Here is a 22,256-nt window from a genome sequence, read left to right as displayed (position 1 = left end):
CTGTGCGGTGGTGCTTCAATTATGGAGCTTCACCCATTCCTCCTTCCTTTGGAAAAATACTGAGCATTTGATTCTCCTGCAGGTTGGTGGGATAGCACCATCACGTGCAGATAGCCTGTCGGCATCGCACCAGAAAATCGCACCGCGTCTCAGCCTGGCTGCGGATGGCAGGATGAGACCCGCAGGCTGGAAGTGCACCAGGGCACGGTGTTGTCATTCCGCATTTATCTGTGGAGCCGTCGCCTCCAGCAGCACGCGGGGCTGCAGGAGCAGCCGTCCTCCACCCACCAAGGCTGTGAAGACATGTGACAAATGGAAAGAAGGAATCTCCAGCCCTGTTTCATGCAAGAGCCACAGAAATACTTCTACAACCCAGGTTGTATGGCAATGTCACCAGGCAACCCAGTCCTGCCAGACATGCTGCAATGGGATGGGATTGTGGGTGTAATGGCATGGGGCTGTGGGTGCAATGGGATGAGGCTTTGAGTATGATGGGACGGGGCTGTGGGTGCGATGGGACGGGGCTGTGGGTGCAGCCTTGGTCCTTGGCACAAACCCACCTGAGCTCAGCCTGTGCCCTGCAGCAAGAGGCAGAGTGCCCTGACTGCACCTCAGCACGGTTCTCATGCACCGCTCTGCAAACACTGGATGCTTTGCAATGTTTTAATGCAAGCGATGAGGGTCTGTGCTGCCCTTGTGCAGAGGGTTCTGCTCTCCAGAGCAGCAAACACCCACGCTCCATCCTACCAGAGGCTTAAGGCACAATGTCTTAGTGAAAACACATCTAAGAATTCACTTTAAATATACATTTGGAAAGCTGCATTTTTTACTTTTAAGCTCAAAACTGCAAGTATCAGAGAATCCAAATACGGGTAATTTGTAGGATTTACTGTGTTAATTATTAAACAGAAAGTAAAAAGATATTACTCGTCAAAACTGTATTCTTGTCAATCAAAGCTGGGGAAAATAGAGCATTTATATGAAGACATCTCCCAGCCTTAGATATGCCCGATGGAAACCTTTTCAGGTAGTTTGAGAGAGGGGCATGGAACTGCCCTCCAAGATATGGCTCCAGCAGCGCTCCCTGTTCTGCGGCTGCAGAGGAAGGGCAGGAACTGAGTCCAGGGGCTCCTGCGTTTCCTCAGCCAGGGGCACTTTCTCTGTTGATAAATGGAAGCTCTTCACTCGGTCGATGAACAAAGTCAACGGCTGAGCCGTGGTGGGAGCGAGCAGCTCCCTGACAAAGCCAGGGCTGCAGTGGCATGAATGCTCTCTTCATTAAGCCGCTCAGCTGGCTCAGAAGCTTCTGTTCTTGATGAAAGCAGCACCTGCTAACGCTGAGGATCTCATTCTTCATTAACAGTTCAGCTGGTTCAGAAGGGGAGCTCTGAAGCAGATGAACAATTTATGCAGAGTGGGATACATGGCAAAGGAGCAGCTCCTTTAGTGAATACAGGCATCTTTGTAGAAGTGCCCAGATGGTCCAGGAGTGAGTCCCGCTTGTGAAAAGCGCCTTTGTTGTTCCCGGCTCTGCATCACGCCTCTGAGCAACATGCTGGGCACAATCATCTTCCCAGGGAGCTGCAAAGCTCAGTCTCGCGATAGGCCTCTCACACAGGCCAAGCCTCTGAGTGTGCCGTCATTTTTGCCAGCAGAATAACGTCATTGGCAAGATGTTGCCCATTGTTTGTGTATCCCTGCTGCAGCATCACTGCCACGTCTCCCTCGGTTATATACATTAATCCACTCGGGTATTAATTGGACATTTCATAGAACCCTGGAATGGTTTGGGTTGGAATGGACCTCAAAGCCCATCCATTCCCACCCCCTGCCATGGGCAGGGACACCTCCCATGGATCAGGGGCTCCAAGCCCCATCCAACCTGGCCTTGAACCCCTCCAGGGATGGGGCAGCCACCGCTGCTCTGGGCAACCTGGGCCAGGGCCTCCCCTCCCTCACAGCAAAACATTTCTTCCTAAGATCTCATCTCAATTTCCCCCTTTTCAGCTTAAAACCATTCCCCTCATCCTATTCCTGCACTCCCTGATGGAGAGCGCTTCCCCAGCTTTCCTGAAGCCCCTTTCTGTACTGGAAGCAGCCCTCATCATCTTCATGGCCTCCTCTGGACGTGTTAATTAATGAAATTAATTTATTTAATTAAATAATTTAGATTAAGTGCCTCTTGGCTACAAAGGTAGCTGAGCCTGGCCCTCTGCTGTGGTCCCTCCAAGTGCAGAGCTGCCTGCTGTGCAGACCCAACACCCCGAGCCTGGTTGGGACAGGGAGGCAGGCACTGGGAAAGGCTCATCTCCTGCCATCCATCATGGGAATAACCCCTGAACTGCACGGCACCAGGATCCCAGCCCCGCACACCGGCACGTGTGTTCCCCGCAGTGAGAATGAGGGGTTAGGTGGTCGAGTCGCCTTCCCTGGAGGTGTTTAAGGAACGGGTGGATGAAGTGCTGAGGGACATGGTTTAGGGAGTGTTAGGAATGGTTGGACTCGATGATCCAATGGGTCCTTTCCAACCTTGTGATTCTGTGATTCTGTGATTCTGTTAGGGATATGGAAGCTGGGAGAGCCACCAGTGCCTTGGAGCAGTTCTCGTTTTGAGCGGAGCGGAGAAGAGTGAGGCAGAAAGAGGTGCAGCACTGCAGCTGGGAGAGGTCTGAAAGGGTTGGTGGGAAGGGAGCTTGCGCTGCCTGGGGAAAGGCGAGGAACGTGGGTTTGTAAACTGTCTTCCTGGCTGGGAAGGCAGAGAATGAGCAAAGCTGGAGCAGGGAGAATACGGTGACCAGTTAGCTGCACAATTGGAGTCTAAGGCTGTGGCTCTCAAAGGGAGAACGGAAGATCACAGGGTGCTTCAGGGTCCCTGGGGAGCCCTGCACCCCTGCACAGGCTGGAGAGGGCCAAGAGAAGGGCCGCTAAGGTGATCAGAGGATGAGGAAACCTACCCTATGAACTAAGGCTGGGAGAGCTGGGGTTGTTCAGCCTTTAGAGGAGAAGGCTTAGGGGAGACCTTATCATGTTCCAGTGCATGACAAGTGTCTGCTGAGAGGACAGAGACTGCCTTTTCACTATGAGGAGTCACATGGAAAAGACAAGGGGCAATGGGGCTGAGTTGGTGCTGGGGAGATTCTGATTGGATTCCAGAAGAAAATGTTTCCCCATGAGAATACTGAATCATTGGAATGATCTCCCCAGGGAAGGGGTGGATTCCTCTACACGGACATGTTTAAGGCAGCTGGACAGGGCGCTGGGCCACCTCAGTTAAACTATAGAGCACCTGAGCAGGTTGGACCAGAGAAGCTGAGGTCCCTTCCACCCTGGCATTCTATGATTCCATGATTTTCCCCTCCATGCTCGTGGGCAGGAATTGCAGTGAGGAACCCACAGCCAAGCCCTGCACCTCACGGAGTGCCTGGGGGTCCCTCTGCATCCCTGCATCCACAGCCAAGCCCTGCAACTCAAGGGGCTCCTGTGCCGCACTGGTTTGCAGCGGAGCCGGTCACCGGCGCCATGCCAAGATTGGACCCGCAACCGCTTCCAACCCTCCTGCCACTCCATCCATGCTGCCCACCATGGTCCACCCAGCATCCCCCAGTACTGCCCAGCATCACCCTGCACTGCCCAGCATCCCCCAGTACTGCCCAGCATCCCCCAGTACTGCCCAGCATCACCCAGTACTGCACAGTGTCACTCCACATTACCCAGTATAGCCTAGCATCATCCTGCACTGCCCAGCAACACCCAGTACTCCCCAGCATCACCCAGTACTGCCCAGCATCACCCTGCATCGCCCAGCATCACCCAGTACTCCCCAGCATCACCCAGTACTGCCCAGCATCACCCTGCATCGCCCAGCATCACTCCACACTGCCCAGCAACACCCAGCATCGCCCAGGAGCACTCACTACTGCCCAGCATCACTCAGCATCGCCCAGTACCGCCCACCATCCCCCTGTACGGCCCAACATCATCCTGCACGGCCCAGCATCACCCAGTTCCCCCCCAGCAACACCCAGTAACGGCCCAGCACCGCCCAGCATCCCTCAGTACCGCCCAGCATCCCTCAGTACCGCCCAACATCCCCCAGTACCGCCCAGCATCCCCCAGTACCGCCCCGCACCGCTCAGCACCGCGCCGGAACGGGGATGTGAGCGGAGTCTCCACCGCTCCGCCCGCAGCGGGGCCAGGGCTGGGCGCAGGGGAGGGGGCTGCACGGCATCACCCCGCCCCGCCCAGTATCGCCCAGCACCGCCCAGCCTCCCCCAGTACCGCCCAGCACCTCCCAGCGCCGCCCAGCACCGCGCCGGCAGCGGGGATGTGAGCGGACGCTCCGCACCGATCCGCACCGACCTGCCCGCGGGCTGGGTGCGGGGAGGAGGGGGTGGGGGCCGCCCGGCATCGCCCAGTACCGCCCAGCATCGCCCAGTACCGCCCAGCATCCCCCAGTACCGCCCAGCACCGCCCGGCGCCGGCAGCGGGGATGTGAGCGGAGGCTCGGCCGCTCGGCGCCCCGGGAAGATGCTGAGCAGGTGGATGAGTGGGAGCAGCAGGAACCTGGACCGGGAGTACAACTGCACCGTGCGGCTGCTGGACGACAGCGAGTACACCTGCACCATCCAGGTCAGCCGAGCCCCCGGGGCCCCGCACAAAGGGAGCGGGGGGTCTCGGTCCTGCCCCGCCGACCGAGGCGGAATCTCCGCTCCCACCCGCTCTCGGGGAGCGGCACCCCCCGATCCCCGCCGCGCTCAGCCGAGGGGGCAGCCCCGGGGGAGACGCGTCGCCGCGGAACCCGGCGGGGCAGGAGGATGCTGTGGAGCAGGGGGATGCTGAGGGGATAGAGAGATGCTGAGAGGAGAGAGGGATGCTGAGGGGAGAGAGGGATGCTGAGGGGAGAGAGGGATGCTGAGGGGATAGAGGGATGCTGAGAGGAAAGAAGGATGCTGAAGGGATAGAGGGATGCTGAGAGGAAAGAAGGATGCTGAGGGGATAGAGGGATGCTGAGAGGAAAGAAGGATGCTGAAGGGATAGAGGGATGCTGAGGGGCGAGAGGGATGCTGAGGGGATAGAGGGATGCTGAGAGGAAAGAAGGATGCTGAAGGGATAGAGGGATGCTGAGAGGAAAGAAGGATGCTGAGGGGATAGAGGGATGCTGAGGGGATAGAAGGATGCTGAGGGGGCAGGGGGGATGTTGTGGGGCAAGGGGGATGCAGTGCGGAAGAACGGATGCTGAGGGGCAGAGAGGGATGCTGTGGGGCAGAGGGGATGCTGAGGGACAGAGAGGGATGCTGAGGTGAAGGAGAGATGCTGCGGGGCAGAGGGGATGCTGCAGAGCAAGGGGGATGCTAAGGAGCGGGGGGGGGGGGGTGCTGAAGGGAAGGGGGGATGCTGAGGAGCAGAGGGGATGCCGTGGGGCAGGGAGGGATGCTGAGGGGCAGAGAGGGGTGCTGCGGGGCAGAGGGCATGCAACGGGGCAAGGGGGGATGCCGCAGGGCAGAGAAAAATGCTGCGGAGCGAAGGGGATGTGGAGTAGGAAGATGCGGGGCAGAGAGGGATGCTACGGGGCAAGAGGAGGAGGATGCAGGGCAAGGGATGCCGCAGGGTAGAGAGGGATGCTGAGGAGCGAAGGGGATGCGGCGGGACAAGAGGGGATGCTGAAGGGCAGGGAGCGATCCTGCGCGGCAGAGAGGTTGCTGTGGGGCAGAGAGGAGCTCTCTGCACCCCGGGGTGCTCCCGTCTCCCTCCCTTACAAGCGCCCAGCGCTGCCCTAACGAGCGACTGAGCTTTGTAATAACGCAGAGCGGCGTCCAGGGCGGCGGGGATGGGGTGAGCATCTGCCCCCGTGTGCCGAGGCAGGAGCAGGGGGAGCACCAGGAACAGGAGCGGGAGCAGGACCTGGGGCCGTGTCCCCCTGCCCGCTTTAGCAGGGGGCTGCTGGATTTCTGTAAAGTAGACAAACCTGCTAACCGTCCCCAATGCAACTCGTTAAATAACGGATTGAGGGCTGTCGGGAGCATCCCTGCTTTTACCTCTCGTCCCTACCATTATCACCACCTCGCCCCAAACCTGCCCTGTGGCACCTGCAGTTGCTCCGGCTGCTGCCTGCTGGCTCCAGCCCAGTCCACAGGAGATGGAAAATTCAGGGCAGAGTTTGGAGTAAAGATGACTCAATGTGCAAATAGCGACAACTCCCCTCTTTCCAGCCCTTGCTGTGTCTCCCCAGTTCTCCCTATCCTGCAGCTCTGAGGAGAAGGGAGCATCTTTGCACTTACAGGCAGAACCGTGCTTTAAGAGGTAAGGAATAGGTACCGAGGGATGCTTCAGGCTGTGGGAGGCACCATCCGTTCTGCTTAAATGGTCTAAAGTAGACAAATACTGTGGTTTTGTGCAAATAACAGCTGAAGAATGCTAATGTTGTTCCTTCTCCCCTCGCCTCCCCCACCTGGACTGGAAAGTGTGACCCAGTAAACAACTGGAACAGCAACCCAGTTGATTTTGCATAAGCACAACTAATTCGTCTCTTCAGAGGCTGCTTTTAATACAAATTAAATGGAAAACTGTAGTTTTGGAGAGAAAGTGTAGGCAATGCAGGTTAGATAAATTGGGATTTTCTGTCCTTAGGATAATTTAATGAGGTGTCGTCATTGTGCGTGCCTGTCTGTCTGGTTTTTAACAGCAAATACTACTTGATCACGTATTTCAGTGGCTCACTTTCTGTGCAGCATAGTAAATAGTGAATCCTGGTGTTTAGTATGCGTGGCCTAAGGTGTAAGGAATCGGCTCGTATTGCCCTCGCAATCAAGGTTACCCCACTTAAATATTTGCTTTCTATTGCTTTCGTGCTGCCTTATAAACCAAGTATTTATAGTTGGTGCAAAATTAAGGCGTACATAGTAGGAATGTATAATGCTTCGCAAGTGAGAAACCGTCACCATACGGCTGCGAGTGGTGAATGAGTTTTGAAGGTCATTCCCTCGCAAGCGCAGATATTTCACGTCCTGCCGAGATCCGCGGTGTTCCCTCACCCAGGCTGTTCCTGCGCCTGTCGTTTCTAATTGATGTAATTCTATTTTTTGATTAAATATGGAGAAACCATCTGAAGCATCATTTCCCCTTGCAGCGCTCTTCATCGCGGAGCACGTCTCGGGAGCAACGCTGCTCGCTGGAAGTTTGCAACATGGGGTTTTGCTGCTGTGCCTGTGGGTTTGTGCCGCTCACCTCAGTTGTGTAGGGGGATGTGGGTGGGCGTTAGACCCTCCCCGTCCCATCTGACAGTTGTCTGGCATCCCTGTCGCTGGAAGGAAAAGGAAGGAGCGCTCCTCGGAAGGAGAGCTGATTCTAAGAGGTCTTTTATACGTTTCCGATAATGGCACTGGTTAAACCTGTCGACAAAATTAAGCTCAGGCTGTGCTTGAGAAAGGTGAGAGAGGGGGTTTGGAGCTGCTAGATGATACCTGAATATTCTCTTTCTAAATAAAGCCTCTTCCATTTGGTTCTCCCAGCTTTACTTTAGTAATATTCCTGTGTTGAAGGAACAGTTTGTTGTCTGAGCTTGGATAAATCCTTCCTCTCTTTGCCCTGGTTTTCCTTCCCAACAGGTGGAGGAGCCGGGAGAGCTTGTGGTCCCTCGGAGGGTGCTGGGGGACGGACCTGCTGCAGGCAGAGGGAGCAGGGCAGGCAGGCAGCACCTCTGTAAGTGGTTTTATTGTTGGAGTTTCTCTTGTCTCTTCCAGTTGTTTGCCAGTTTGTGGAGGATGCTGTCCCGGTGTCTGTCTCTGCTGGATCCGGGGGCCGGTCTGTGCCTGCCGGTCGCCCAGCACCTCCTGACGGCTGGTCGCTCGTGCTGAGGACCCTGTGCCTGTGGGTGTCACTGCCTGGGACGCGTCCCCAGGGAGCGACGTGGCTGGCAGGGAGGTGCAGCCATTCCCGAGGGCTGTTAGTTCATCTCCATGGCCAGGTCCGCTAGCCTGGTCTATTTAATTTCTATTTACCACCTTGAGCTCTGTCTCTCCAAACACGAATGCGGCGTGGTTTGCCAGCGAGGCAGCCTGGCAGCCGCTGCTGGGATAAAGCAAGCTCTGAACAACCGAAGCCGTGCTCTTGAGCTGCGGTTTCGCTCTGACTGAGCTGCTTGTCCGAGGAGATGCTTTAAATTCTTCCCTGTGGTGTCAGCGGTGGTGTAAAGGGCTTGAAATAATTAATGCTTTGCCATTGCTCGATGCATCAAGCATTTTCCTGCCCAGACAGTGGCGTTTTGTTTCAGACCTCAGTGGAACTGAGAGAACGTGGAGACGCTTTATTTTATTTATGAGAAAATAAGCGTAAAAATAGAGTTTCTTAGATTCAGAATGTAAGAACTTGGAAACAGATGAAAATGAGCTCTTGACTGAGCTCTTGGACAAACACTGCGTTTCCCACAGAAGCATAAAGTTCATTAGGAGACCTGACAGGATCATTAATAACAGGCAGTCAACACGAAGGGAACCTTGGCTTTCTGCAGCGCTGGCTGCTCTGAAGGTTATTTGTTCATTATCTTTTTATCTTCTGAGAGTTTCCAATTGCTTTTGTTGGGAAATAGGTTAGCAGAGTGCTGCTTACGCGGTGGGGTTCTTCTCTGAAGTTCTTGGCGCAGGTGATGTGTTCTGCACCACAGGTCACTCCCTGCTGCCGAGAGCTTCGGAATCCACAAAGCTTCGTGCTGAAAAGTTTATATCTGTTCCCAGACCTTCTCTTCTCCACCACAGCCTGAACCTGGGGTGCAGCAACAGGGGCTGGTGCCAAACCTGTTGTCGGAGACATGGAGTAAGACGGGTGTTGGGTTGGAGGCTGTGGGTCGACGTGGCGGGTCAGGCGCTCTCAGCATCCCTTGGTCTCATGGTCCAGCCCAGCAAGGCTCCAGCAAAGCCACCACAGCACCACCAGGGTGTTGTAGTAGCCAGGAGAGGTCCTGGCTCTTGGCAAAGTCTCTGGGCTGCAGCAGCGGCACGATCGCACACCTCCCAGCCGGCAGGTCCCAGTGATAGTGAAAGCAATCAAGGGATGGTTTGGGTTGGAAGGGAGCTCAAAACCCATCCAGTCCCACCCCCTGCCATAGGTGGGGACACCTCCCATTGGATCAGGGGCTCCAAGCCCCATCCAACCTGGCCTTGAACTCCTCCAGGGATGGCGCAGCCACCACTGCTCTGGGCAACCTGAGCCAGGGCCTCCCCACCCTCACAGGAAAACATTTCTCCCTAAGGTCTCATCTCAATCTCCTCTCTTTCAGCTCAAAACCTTTCCCTTCATCCTATCCCTGCACTCCCTGATCCAGAGCCCCTCCCCAGCATTCCTGTAGGATAGAATGCCGACAGGTTTCTTTGACGCATTTGCTGTTGCGCTGTTCAAAGGAAATGCTTTTATTTTATCGCATTGGAATCATATTTGTGTCAGAAATCTATCATTCTCGCTGGGTTAAATCTCAGCAGAGCTGCTCGCCGGGGCAGCATCCTTCCTCCCCTCCTCAAACCTTTACCTATGGGCTGTGGGCTTGGACAAAACCCACCTGGAATGCACGGTGAAGTTTGAAGACAAAGTAAGAGTCAAAGCTGCGAGTTTCTCGTGTTTCATTTCCTTTTCCCTTTCAAATCCATTTCCAAATGTGTAATTTTAAATACAAAGGATATAAAAGACAGGCAAACATCCACTGAATGGCCACTGAGAAACCAGTGACATCTTTACCGGCATTCGAATGGGAGGCAGGAATGCGAGTTGTTATGGAGACTCATTGGAAATATTTCTGGTGCTGCTCTTTCTTCACCAGCTGAAACGTCTATTTTCTGTTGACTCCTCGGTGTTAGCTGCTGTGAAGCTGCCAGCCATTGCCCTCTTAAAAGCCAGTTTGCTGAAAGAACTACTTTGCTTATCACTTTTCCATATCACGTGTTGAGGACAAACATATACGTGCACACACTCGCACATGGTGATGCCATTGTAGGAAGATATGTACAACGGCATCATGAAAGGAAACATTTTCTGCCTCCGTCATGTAAAAATTAGGTATTGCAGGGTAGGAGGCTTTTTTTAAGGTGTCTGGGGAATGCTGAAAGTGCCTTGAGCAGCCCACTTATTTTTAATTTTTGACTCACTCTACAGGAGCTCAAAGGGATCGTGTCTGTGGGAGTGACATCTGTGGCCACGTTTCAGGCAAAGTCATCTCCTTCCATGGAAATATGTGTGATGCTTCAGTTTGCCCTGTCCTAGACTAGAGGTACAAGCGGTGTCTGTGGTTCCCCTCACTTGCTACGCACAATAGGTCTCTCTTCTAGCTGAAACCTTGCAGAATGGTTTCTCCTGAAAGCCAGGTATGAAGATGGGCAAACTTCCTCACTGAGATGTCATCAAAGTAGTGGGCAACATCCTGCTTGAGCTGCCATCAGTTTGTGGAAGCTCCTCCACAGCTCGCGTAGAGGTGGGTGCCCTCTCCACGGCGTGTAGCATCGCATATGAAGGGAGATTCCCAAGCGTGGATGGGAGCGCAGGGAATGGCCTCTGCTTGCACAGCATTGAGTGGAATTCAGTGCCCGTGGACAATGGAATGAGTACCTGTTGTCTTGGAGGTAGCTGCTCAGTAGCCGATAGGCACTTGGTCCTGCGTGTTTGAGGGTGCTGTGTGTGTATCTTTGCCTCATGCTATGCAAAGTAGGATTTGGCCAGGGGAAACCCCAAACCCTATGGTAAAATCCGCCCTAATTTTGCTGCTCAACACTTGAACCTTTTGGGGGACTTGTAGGAATGTTCCGTACCCTGTGGCGAGCACGGCTTGTGCAGGACTGGTGGGAATCCTAATAAGCAGAGCAGAGCATGCATGTGCTCCCACTGGAACGGAGTGCTCCCTCTGCCTTCCACAGGCTAGGACATCCAAGTGAGGGACATCCGAGAGCAACCCCTCCGAAACCACCGCCTTCCTGGTGTCCAGGCTCAGAGGCAGCACGGCATGACTGTCACTTGTTTGAAGGGTCAGGACGTTGCTGGAGAAAACTGGGAACAAGCAGGGATTTGCCGTGCGAGAAATGCTGTGTTTTACTTGCTTTCAATTTAGTCAAGAATAGACAATCCCTCATTAGCGTGGGGGTCAGGCGGTGGTGCGGTTGCAGAGAGAACAGAGTGGTTCTTCTGTCATCAGCCTCTTGCTTGTGGTCAGAGAAAACAATTATTGTTTGCTTACAGAAGGCTTTGGAGTCCCTTCTGCAGATAAGGAGGTTTTGGGTCAAATTCTTTTCTTTGATTTTTTCCCCAGAGTAAATTATTGCAGCGCTGTGAGAGCAATTCCATATGGATGATCCGGAATTGCCCGGGAGGCTGATGAATCCACAGCAATTGTCTGTGGGGACCACGGCTCCTGCATGGCAAGGAGACGGGGAGCAGGTTGTGATGTGCCATGTGCGTACACGTGTGCCTGAGCTTGTCCTGCCAGGGCTGAGGGACAGTTTGAAAGGATGGATCTAAATCCCCTCTTGTGGCAGGATCTGTGGTTATTTGGGTTTGCCTGTTGTTCCTATTGGCCTCTTAGAAGCTTCAGAACTCAGGAAAATAATAACAATTTTTCCTTCATCAGCCACCTCTTGTGGATCCCCCCCTTGTATCCCCAACGAAGTTGCAGCTGCTGTGGCTCCTGGTGACTTCCTAAAATCTACTCACTTTTATGTGACACCTGCGTCACCCCAGGAGATATTTTTCCTTGTGCTTTCTCACGGTGCAGCAGAGCTCTGCCGGCTGCTGCCAGAGCTGAGGAGAAAGGCAAACCCACCGCTTTCATAGAATGGTTTGGGCTGGAAGGGACCTCAAAGCCCATCCCGTCCCACTCCTTGCCATGGGCAGGGACACCTCCCACTGGATCCAGTTGCTCCAAGCCCCATCCAACCTGGCCTGGAACCCCTCCAGGGATGGGGCAGCCACCACTGCTCTGGGCAACCTGGGCCAGGGCCTCCCCTCCCTCACAGCAAAACATTTCTGCCCAAGATCTCATCTCAACCTCCCCTTTTTCAGCTGAAAACCATTCCCTCTTGTCCTACCCCTGCACTCCCTGATAAAGAACCTTCTGTCTTCTGTCATGACAGAAAGGAATTTACACTTGAAGCATTTGGTTGAGCTTCCACCTCTGCACAGCCGCACCGGAGCTGCCCCTGATTTTGCGCAGGGCTCTGCTGTGGTCCTGGGGTCGTTATAGTTTCAAATGGTGCGTGTTCAAGGGTGGTATGTGGGTATCTTTGTCCTGTGCCGTGTGAGGTGGGAGTTTGCCAGTGGGAAAACCCAAACCCTATGGTAAAATCCACCCTAAGCACAGCTGCATTATCGTTTTAAAGATGCAGAGCTTACTTTGACCTTAATTACACTTTGGCAATTAGCGGCTGGGTAGGTTACCTTCACTGATAACCATTGTCTTCACTTGCAAAAGTGACTCAGCAGCTGAAATACCGTGAGGAATCTGGTCTATTCTATGCACACATACAATGCAAGATGCCATCGTGCGTCCCCTGGCTCCTTATCCGCAGCGAGGGTAAAATACAGTAAAATCTGATTTTCCTCAGTGTGGTCCCTGCTCTCTCTCTCCAGACGCACATCAGGAGCTGCGCTATGGAGCAAAGAGATGCCATTTTAACAAAATCAGTTTGCGGAGTGGACCCTTGGGATCTTTTAGCTGCTCCCAGCATCCCCTTTGTCCTTCCTTTCCTGGGTGATCCCTGTTCTCCTTATGGAAACCAGGGGTCTGTTCTCCCAAGTTGTTCAGTCTTTGGTGCTGACCAGGAAAGCCGTAGTGATGTTTGTGTAAAGGAAAGCTGCAGCGATGGTGTAAATGGAAACTGCTCTTCTGCAGGCAAGGGGATGGACTGGGAATCTTGCCTGGCTTAATGTGAAGATTCAAAGGTTAAAGAATCCTTCCTGCAGAAGCACATGGGCCACAGGGCTCAGAGCCACCGGCCGGCTGCGCCCTCAGAGTTTTACCATAATATTTTTAACATCTTTTCATGAGGATTCTGAGCTGGGAGCCTCCCTGTGCTCCCGGCTGTGTTGTGGTCCCATTGGAGCTGAGCGTGGACTGAGACTCGTCTTGTTTCCCCAGGGGAGCCAGTTTTCTGCATTGAGCATCTCATTGGAAATTCAAGGTCCACACGTATTTTAATCTTCCATTCCTGGCAGTAAAGATTTAAGCGTTGGACTCCTGGGGATGGAGAAAAACCCGAGCCTGCTTTGTGATGCTGGGATGCTGCAGGAAGGAGTGGAATGGGGCAGTCAGTGCTGCCAGGTAATGACGTCTGACCAGACAGAGGGTCATTCCTGTAACTGACCACTAACAAAAGCACTTACATTATGCTTTGTAAGACACAGAGAGCCCAGCTAGTTCACGTGGTTTGTCCAAATGTGATCCATGCTGCCGCTTGAAATAGAATGTTTTGGCTGCACGATGCTTGTTACCCAGGACTGTAATTTTAGGGGTGTAGCTGTCGTATCGGTGAGGTCTTTCTGTTTTTCAGGGTTTATAGCAGGGCTGTTGCGGATGGTATTGGCGTTTAGCCTGGCACATAGGCTGGGGTCCCAAAGGAAATCTCCATCTGGCTGCCTAGGTGGTATTTTTCTTTAATAAAAAAATTGCAAAAATTGATGAAGCCATCCTTGAGCCAGAGAGATTTTAGGAATGTATGGATTAGGTCATTTATAGTGATTGTAACTATATGTACTATTCATAACTATAGTGATTGTAACTACATATACTATCCATATACTGAACTCATAGGGTGGACAGTGTATTGGGACTGGAAAAAAAGACCAGAATCCAGTACAGTTATGGTTGAAAAACAGACAAGAAACCTGCTGAACAGGTACTTTTCATGAATCAATTTAATTCTCATTAGCATTGCACTGTAGAGCGTGCTGATGAACATTTCTGCCTTGGAAACAATGGCTTTCCAAAGGCAATGTATAATGAGAACAGAACGTCTTTGGGATCACGAGCCCAGGAGCTCCCGGGGCTGTTGGAAGCAGAGGAGAGGAGCTGTGAGCGCAATGGGCAGTGCAGCGGTGAGGAGGAAGCGAGGCTGGAGCCAGAGCGAGGCAGGAGAAGCACTGCTGGCATCAGTGACAACGCAGGGACGAGCAGAGGGATATCTCCATGCTCCATCCCGGGGCAGGGCTTGTCCCCCGGGAGCCTCACCGCGGGAAGGCTCATCACGGCTGAGCTGCAACTCAATTACGGCTCCTGCATCGCTGAGCGGATGCAGGTTTTGCCGAGGGAGTGCATTAGTAACGGAGAACGTAAGCGATTGAACCTCGTGCACTCAAGACAGAGATTTCCAAATCCCTCTGGCTCTCCATTCACCCCTGGAAGTGAAGCAGGAGAAGATGTATTCTCCGAGACTAATCTGCTGTGTTATTGCTTCCCAATGAGCCTTTGTAGCTCCTGGGTTCGGAAGGCACAGAGCAGGGACAGGCGCCTGGGCCAGCTGCCCGCAGCAACCAGGAGTTCCAGCATCCCAGCTTAACCGGTGCCCATCCCAGGCACAGGGCGGCTGGGAACACCGGTGCTGGGAGCTGGCAGTGGGGATTGGCCCCTGGCAGGGGCTTCGATGAAGCACCAGGAGAGTCTGGAGAGGGGGGGTGTGCTGGAAAGTGGGAGGCTGCTGGGTGGCGGCTGGTGGCCCTGGTCTTCTGCAGCCATGGTCAGTGTCCTTTGTGTCACTGGCAGGTTAAGTGGTTGCCTGAGACCGGGGCAGATTTTAAATGCCTGGGCTGAGAGGACACAGCTGTTTCTGCCAGGCCACCATCCTCCTTCCATGAACTTTTTCTGTTACAGCTCATCCAGCTCTCCCCGACTTAAATTCTGAGTCAGAACTCAGATTCCTCAGGATGGATGCGAATGTCATCTCCCAGGTCTAGAAAAAGAGCCGCTCTTCCCGGTGCTCAGGTGCAGTGTCTGAAGAGCCTCCCCAAGTGCAAGGGTGCTGGTGTTGCCCTCGCTGAGCCAGAATCATTGCTGGAACTCCAGGAAAAAATGGGCTGTTCTTCTGGCCAGCCCTCTTAACGTAAGGTTTCCTGTTCCCTCCATTCGTTTGTCTGCCTATTCCTCACCCATGTGGAGAAATGCCATCTTCAGCAGCCACGGCCTCGGCGCCAGCTCCGGGGGCTCGGCAGGGGTGTTGGCAGTGGCTCGGTGGTCGTGGTGCCTGCAGGATAAGTGGGAGGTGAGTTGAGCTGGGCTGCACTTTTACACTGTGCAGTTTCCACGAGACGGGGATAAGAGCGAAAACCAGCTGAGAACGATCTCAGCGTTGGCTTCTGTGTGGGGCTCGGGAACCCGTAAATCTGCCTCAAAGGAGTGACTGCATGGTGACCCCCACAGACGCTGCCTGATTGTTGGATTTTGCTTTGTTCCACGGATCTCTCTGGAGAGAGAGGGAGTCGGCGTTGAGGTGCATCTGGCGGGGTGGGGATTGCCATGGGAACGAGGAACGGGGCTGAGCAGGGGACCCTGCCATCACTTGGGAGATGCCCTGGTCCCCACTGCCCCGCCGCCACATTGGGGATGTTGTGCTGAAACTTCAGTGGCCGTGCCCGAGAAATACGGTGCCGGTTTGCTGTTGTGTTCTTCCAAGTGAGCAAGCTGGCGTGAAATAGCGAGCAAACACAAAAAGGGTGAGTGCTTCTGGCGTGCTGTCTGTTGGGCTGTGTTGGGGAAAATAAAATCATCTGATAAACTACGGAAGCCAAAAGAGACTTTTGAATGCACTTGATTCTTCCGTAAGTGCTGCAATTATTCTGGCTTTTATTTAGCGTGTCAGACACGGTGAGAACATCAGGGTGAGATACGATGCTTTCGCCTGGCTTGCATCCGCTGCCGAGGGAAGGGCTGCGAGGGATCGTGGAGCTCGGGGAAGGGTTAGCAACAGATGCGTTCAAGCCCTTAAAATATTTATGGCGTTGTAATCCATACATGTTTTAAGCATATTTGACATCATCCTGCGCTGCTCTTGTATCTCTCATTGCTTGCGGAGAGACTCAAGAGCGCGTTACAGTCCAGCTGGTAGGAGGCCGCTGCAGGTAGCCATGCATTGCACATGTATTTTCATAGCTGAGATTTAGAAGGGAATCATAAAATCTGTTCCCAGAGAGGTTTTTTAGTGCGAGGAGGGGCTTCGCACAGGACTTACAAAGGTGGCTGACTGCTCTTGCAGCAGAGGGGATTGGGATGCAGGATGTGTGCTGGAGCTTGCTGGGCAAGGAGGGTTTGGGCTGCGGAGCTTGTCCTCTCCTTGCATTCCCAGCCACCCCTGCGCTGCCCCGGCTCCGCATTGCTCGCGGGGAAGGGAAGCAGCCAGAGGAGACAAAGATGTTTCAGATGTTTCTCCAGTGACTCACTCACCCCATCACCCACTGCGTTCCTGAAGCACCTTTCCCTGCAAAGGGTGCTGGAGGACCTGTCGCTGCGACTGCAGGCACAGGGGCCTCGGGGGCTGTCCCATCGCAGCAGCCAGGTTTGGGGGAGCTGAGCAGCTCTTGGCATGGCTGGGAGGGTTTGAGGTTCCTTTGAAGCTATCAACCCCCAGTGGGATGGATCATCTCTTCAGCTGGGCAATTTGTCTGCACAGCTGCAAGGCAGCACTTCTCCATCCTCCCTCTGTCCTCTTTCCATCTTCCCTCCTCCCTTGGTTTTGCGTGCGCAGGCAGGCAGCCCCATGTGGACATCGCTGTGCCACACTGCGCAACTTGGAATGCACAGAGGATGCTGCCTGCTGAACAGCTTTGACCTTGGGATCTGTCTGCTGGGCTGGTCTGAGGTGGAGGAGAAGAGCACAGCTGGATGTCTGCCTGGAATGAAACCTCTCCTGAAGCCACTTCAGCTGGTGGGAGCGGCACTGGGAGGGACAGGGTGGCCGGTGCACGTGGCAGACCCGCACCTCCGTCTCCATTGGTGGCCTCCCCTCTGGGTGCTTGGTTATGTTACAAAGCTCCTGTGAGGCTCTGAGGAGAAGCAGAGGACCTCCCGAGGGACAGGAGGACGTGGTTTGGGTGCTGGTGGAGATGGAGGTGACCAGGAGTGGCTGATGGGACTGGAATTCATCTCGCCTCCAGCATCCTGTGGGATGAGGCACTGGGAGGCTGTTTTGTTGTGTCCATAGCATGGGTCTACCTCCATGGAGTGTGTTACGTGGTGCCCTCTGCCTGCTGAAGGCTGAGGCTCGGGAGCAGGAGAGCCACCCTTCTGAGCTGCATCAGGGTGGTGAAAGCCTCGGTGCTCTGCACGGATGGGCAAGTGCTGTGGGTGCGTGAATAAATACCACATGAAGCTGCAGGAGGGAAGGTGCTGTGAGACCGTTACCTGTTCCCATACTCTGGGGAAGACAACAAGGAATTCTTGCTAAGGACTGGGAAGGCTGGCTGCTTCCAGGAGGGAACACTGTTTTTTTGCCCATGCATCTGCCCTTTCTTCTACCTTTTTTCCCCCTTGGAGGCTGAAATCTCCAAGCATTTCACCTCTTGGGTTTTCTCTTGACCCAGAAATATTTCTGCCTGCCTGCAGTTGTCCGTGGCGACCGCGGGCTGCTGCGAGCTGGGGCTGAGGAGCACAACGAGAGGTTTTTGTGCTCGTGACAGTCCCCATGGGAATGGAGCACTAGGGCTTTCTCTCTTCTGGGAAGGAACATTCCTAAGGCCCCTTGCAGCCTCATCTGCCCCATCGTGGTCTGTGGTGGATGGTGGGGTGGCCACCACGGCTGCCAACACATCCAGCTCGTGTGCACGTCCCCAGGCAGGGCAGGGTGGCACCCTGGCTTTGTCCCCCGGGTGAGGTGTGTCCCAGGCAAGAGGAGCAGCAGGATATTCAAAAGGATCTCCTCAGACAAAAGTGGCAAATCCAGAGACCTGAGCCAGCACATTTGGAATGTTTGCCGTGTTGAGTGTCCAGCTGAGCATCCTCCTTTGCTTGGGCACAGACTGGGATCATCCTGTGTCTCGGCCTCCTTGGATGTGTACCCATTTTTCTGTGCACTTTGGTGGCTGCCAGGAAGGCAGAGCTGGGCTGTTTCCCTCGCCAGGTCTTGAGGACACCTGTGATCTCTGCCTGAATCCCTAGGCAGGGTTGCTCCCGTGGGGTAGGTGATTCCAGGATGTTGTTGCTGCAGACAGGGGTCACATGGCTCCATGCCAGCCCTGGAAGAGAGATCTGACACGTGGCGGGGTGTACCTGAGACCACCAAGAGTTTGCTGTAACCAGTCCACACACGAAGACGTGGCAGAAGAGCCAGAGATAGAGCAGTAGATCTGCAGCCCAGGCGTGTCCACCAGCCGGGGAGCTGGGGTGGGATGCGGGAGAGGACCATCAGCAGCAGTGGACGCTGCTCCGGGTCTGCTGGTGGTGCCACCTGCTCTGCAGGGACAGGACCTTGTTTTCTAGCCAAAAAAAGAGTCAGCCAGTTGCCTTACTGCTGGAGGGATAATTCTTGTCAATCTGCCACTTTTTACTCTGATGTGCTAAAAATAGCGCATTATTTCCAGGCAGTAATTGCACATCCTGCAGTCGTAATGAGCTCTTAAGGTAATTACCTTTTGGTGGGAAGGAGCTGAAGATAGGGTATGTTTGGATGACAAAGAGAGGTTTTTCAAGAAGCCTGAGGGGTTCTGTGCTCAGTTAAAGGGCAGAATCCCACAGCAGGGGTGAAGCATCTGCAGGAGGTGAGGTGGCACATCAGCCTTTCCCTGGGTTCTCCACGAGTGCTGGGGAACGACGGCCTCCATGGCACATCCCGACATTAACGGCAACACTGGAATAAGCAGCAGCATCTCTGCCGTGCTTATTATCGAGGGTATCCGAGGTGAATGTCATCTGGGAAGGCGGCAGGAACCAGCTGTCCACATGGGCGCCTGCAGCTCCCCATCTACAAATGAATGTTTTACTGTATTTAATTTCCTTGAACCAGCATTTAAAAGCGCTTCTGGATTGCTAGGGGTTATCTTAACAGGAACTGAGGTATAGATGGAGAAAGTACGATGTGCCACCCACTCCATCACGCTTTGTCCTACCCTGAAAGCCACTGCCTTCACGAGCATCCTCCGAAGGCTCTCTCCACCGTCAGCCCTCGAGGCCAGGGCAGGGGGCTGGATCCCCTTTTCCCCTGCGCATGGTTTGCTGTCGCTGGGTCAATAAATAATCTCTCACAGTACTGCTTTGCCTCCCAGCTCTGTAAATCAATTTACCATGTCGTAGAGTCTCTGGTGCTTGCGTGCAAAAGGTAAATTACACCTACCACTGTCACATCCTTGTAACGAAGTTGATAATGTATTAAGAATACAAGCCATTCAGAACGTTTTTGCCTGAATCAATTTTCCTTTTGTGAAGCAGAGGTGCTGATCTTACAGCACAATGCGCTTCCCAATCCTCTGTAATCCTCTGGCTTCTTGTTATCGCAGTCTCTGATGTATTTCCACAATTACAGCCAGATTTATCTGTCTGCAGTTCCGCTCCTGCCCAGCGATGCTGGGATATAACCTCTCTGGCTCCAGGTCTCAACAGCCGCCCCAGGTATGTGAGCACCTTCTTATGAGGGAGAAGCTTGTAGAGCCATAACTCGTGTTTTATGGAGACTGGATTTCCTCGTGTGTCTGTGAGTACGGATATAAGCAGTAAAGTGCTCATATAAACCTGCCTCGCACAGGCTGGGGTCAGTGGGGTCAGTGGCTGCGGGTTAAACCTTCCTATCAGACATCAGAAAATCTGAACAGGAGGGTGATTTTGCTTCTCCGTCATGCACCTTGTGAGCCACTCGTGTTTCTGCCCCGGGCTAACACGAGTGGTGGGATTTTGAAGTCCTAGGCTGTCAGCATTGCATATTATTTTGCACAACTTCTTTAAAATAAAGGTTTTTATTAGAAATCAGGCTTAATCACCACGTCATGACCGTGGTTCTTCAGGAAGGAGCTGTCAGAGAGGATTGAGCATGATTTTCTTGACGTGCCTTCGCTGGCTGCACGGCTCCGAGGACAAAAGCCGGCTGCTTATGCAATCCCTGCGGAGGGGAGAAGGACCCCAGCCCTTCCCTTGCCGCCCTCTGAAGCGGCTCCACTGCAGTCGGCAGAGTGACGGCTGCTGCTGGACGGACTGACAGCCGGCGCTGATGAGCGGAACGGCGCTGACAGGCAATGTTCAATGAGATCCTCCTGGCAGGGGGCTGCAACGTGGCTGGATGCCTTTGCCTGGTGCAATCTGCGGATGCTCCCAGGCGCCCCGGCTCAAGGTCTGCAGCCACACAGGGAGGAACCACATGGGTATAAATTGCTGTGGTTGTGAGAGAAGCATCTGCCGTGCCTTTGTGCAATTAGAGCAACTCCTTTGCAATATAAATATCATTGCTTTAATAAAGCCAGAGTGATCTGTTGCTTGCAGATAACAACTACAGAGTGATATCAACAGAAGCAAAGCATTAAATTAACAATAATTGTTATCCTTGCTGATAGAAGGATGTGGCAGTGGCACAGACGCATTCCAGAGCCTGAGTTTATGGGCCAAGGTATCAAATCTTTATCTTTTAATTGGTTGGTGCTGTGTTCCATCACCTTGGCTGGTGCAGACCGTTTGCCGCTATTAATACTAATGAACGCTTCTGTTGGAAGGCGTGGTGGAAGGCTCCTCAGGGTGGGCAGTTTTCTTCCTCTGTGACTGTCTTGGCCCCAAAAACACAACCCACCCATTTCTGTGTTAGGGAACGGTGCTGGGCCAGGGGTGCTGCTGGCACTCCAGGAAATTCCTGGCTGCCTCCTTGGTGGGAGCATCTCTGCCATGAATGGGGCAGTGCGGAGCCCTGCGTCACTCAGCTGTCCTTGCCAGGAGCAGGAGCTCGCTCAGGCTGTTGGTGCTGCCCGAGAGCACTGCATATCCCAAGAACGGCAGGGTCTGCTGTCCAGGTTGGGAAATTACACCCAGGGGCTGCTCTGCAGTAATGATTGCTTTTTTCCTTCCCATCCTATCTAAAGTGGCCTTCTGCTGGCTTGCTTGATGCCAAGCCCTAGGTGCTTTAGTATGCTGAGCACTGCTGTGACCAGAGAGGTCCTGGGGGCTGTGGGTACCGAGCCCCAAAGCTGGGCTGGTGCCTGGACCTTGCTGCACCGTGGGTGCTCCCTGAATCATCACCCCTGTGTCCCCAGTCTGGCCACCACTGCTGGGTCTGCGCCAGGGGCCTCTGAGTGATGCTCCGCACTGGGAAGCAGCTTCTCTGGGACATGCCTTGTTCCTGTGCTGGACACGGTTTCCGTGCTGCCACGGCAAGGAGACGCTGTGATGTTATTAGGCTGTTTGAGTGTAAAGCGCTTCTGGAAGCTGAGGTTGGTAGGTGAGTGGCAGAGCTACCGGTGGTGTCAGACAACCCCACCAGTAGAGATTCAAATGTGATTTGTAGGGTGTTGCAAAGTAGCTGAGAACAATTCAGAAGATGAGTTTTATTATTTTGTTTTTTTGTACTCTCATTGGAAATTTGTAATTAAATGCTCGAGCCTCTGCCTGGAGGGAGCAGAGCATCCCACCTAGGGATGAGAAGGAAGTCGCTGAGCCTCTGGCAGGTACATGGCAAACTGTTTTTACAAGAGCAGTGTTTCTAGGATGGGCTGCTGTACCACTGAGTGCTTGCCATCAGCACAAGCTGGCGTGCACGGGAGGTGCGTGGTGCCATCCAGGCTCTGAGGAACAATTTAAAGGCTTGATGCTGGCACGAACATGTCCTTTGGCACTTACTGACCGATGGGTTTTTGACTTGGACTGGGTTGGGAGAAGGTGGTGAGACTATTCATGTCTGTTACAAAGACACTCAACTCTTCTTCCAGGTCCCGTGATCAGCTTCCCTCTGAAACTGCGCAGGTTCCAGGCTGCTCTCATCCCCTAGATGTGCTCAGGTTGCATGGGCACTTTCTCCTGGAATCCCTTTCATTCTCTCCTTTGTCCTGTGCTGAACTGGGGGCACTGGGAGGGACGGGCAGCTGCTTCTTGCCTTGGTGGTCTCCTCCTGTCCTCCACCACCTTCTGTTTGCGTTTACAGTCTCCGTGTGCACCGAGGGGATGCTGCGAAGGATGAAGGATGTGGTTTTGGCCATGACTGGCCAGCAGAGTGTCCCTGGCCACGCTGACAAAGTCTGCCGTGGCACCCTGCTAAAGTCTAGGGGGTTGTGAAGATGGTTTAGATACATATGTCTCCACAGAGGCTTTGAATTAAATCTCAACAGTCCAGAGCCTCTAT

The 22,256-nt window shown here is 53.7% G+C and overlaps 1 protein-coding gene across 2 annotated transcripts in view; it reads left to right on the top strand.

Moving 5' to 3' along the window:
• The first annotated feature begins 4,278 nt into the window (after positions 1-4,278).
• FRMD5 (FERM domain containing 5) overlaps positions 4,279-22,256 on the top strand; it is a 98,721-nt gene continuing 80,743 nt past the window's right edge. The window contains exon 1 of one of the 2 annotated variants that reach the window (XM_054078093.1): positions 4,279-4,629. In XM_054078093.1, the coding sequence (XP_053934068.1) occupies positions 4,528-4,629 (102 nt within the window). In that variant the 5' untranslated portion in view covers positions 4,279-4,527. The remainder of the gene's footprint in view (positions 4,630-22,256) is intronic. The other variant, XM_054078091.1, reaches the window with a different exon arrangement.

This window comes from Cuculus canorus, chromosome 12 (genome assembly GCF_017976375.1).
Source record: "Cuculus canorus isolate bCucCan1 chromosome 12, bCucCan1.pri, whole genome shotgun sequence".
Lineage (NCBI taxonomy): Eukaryota > Metazoa > Chordata > Aves > Cuculiformes > Cuculidae > Cuculus > Cuculus canorus.
The sequence above is the reverse complement of the archived record's forward strand: the minus strand, read 5'-3'. Positions and strand labels throughout refer to the sequence as shown.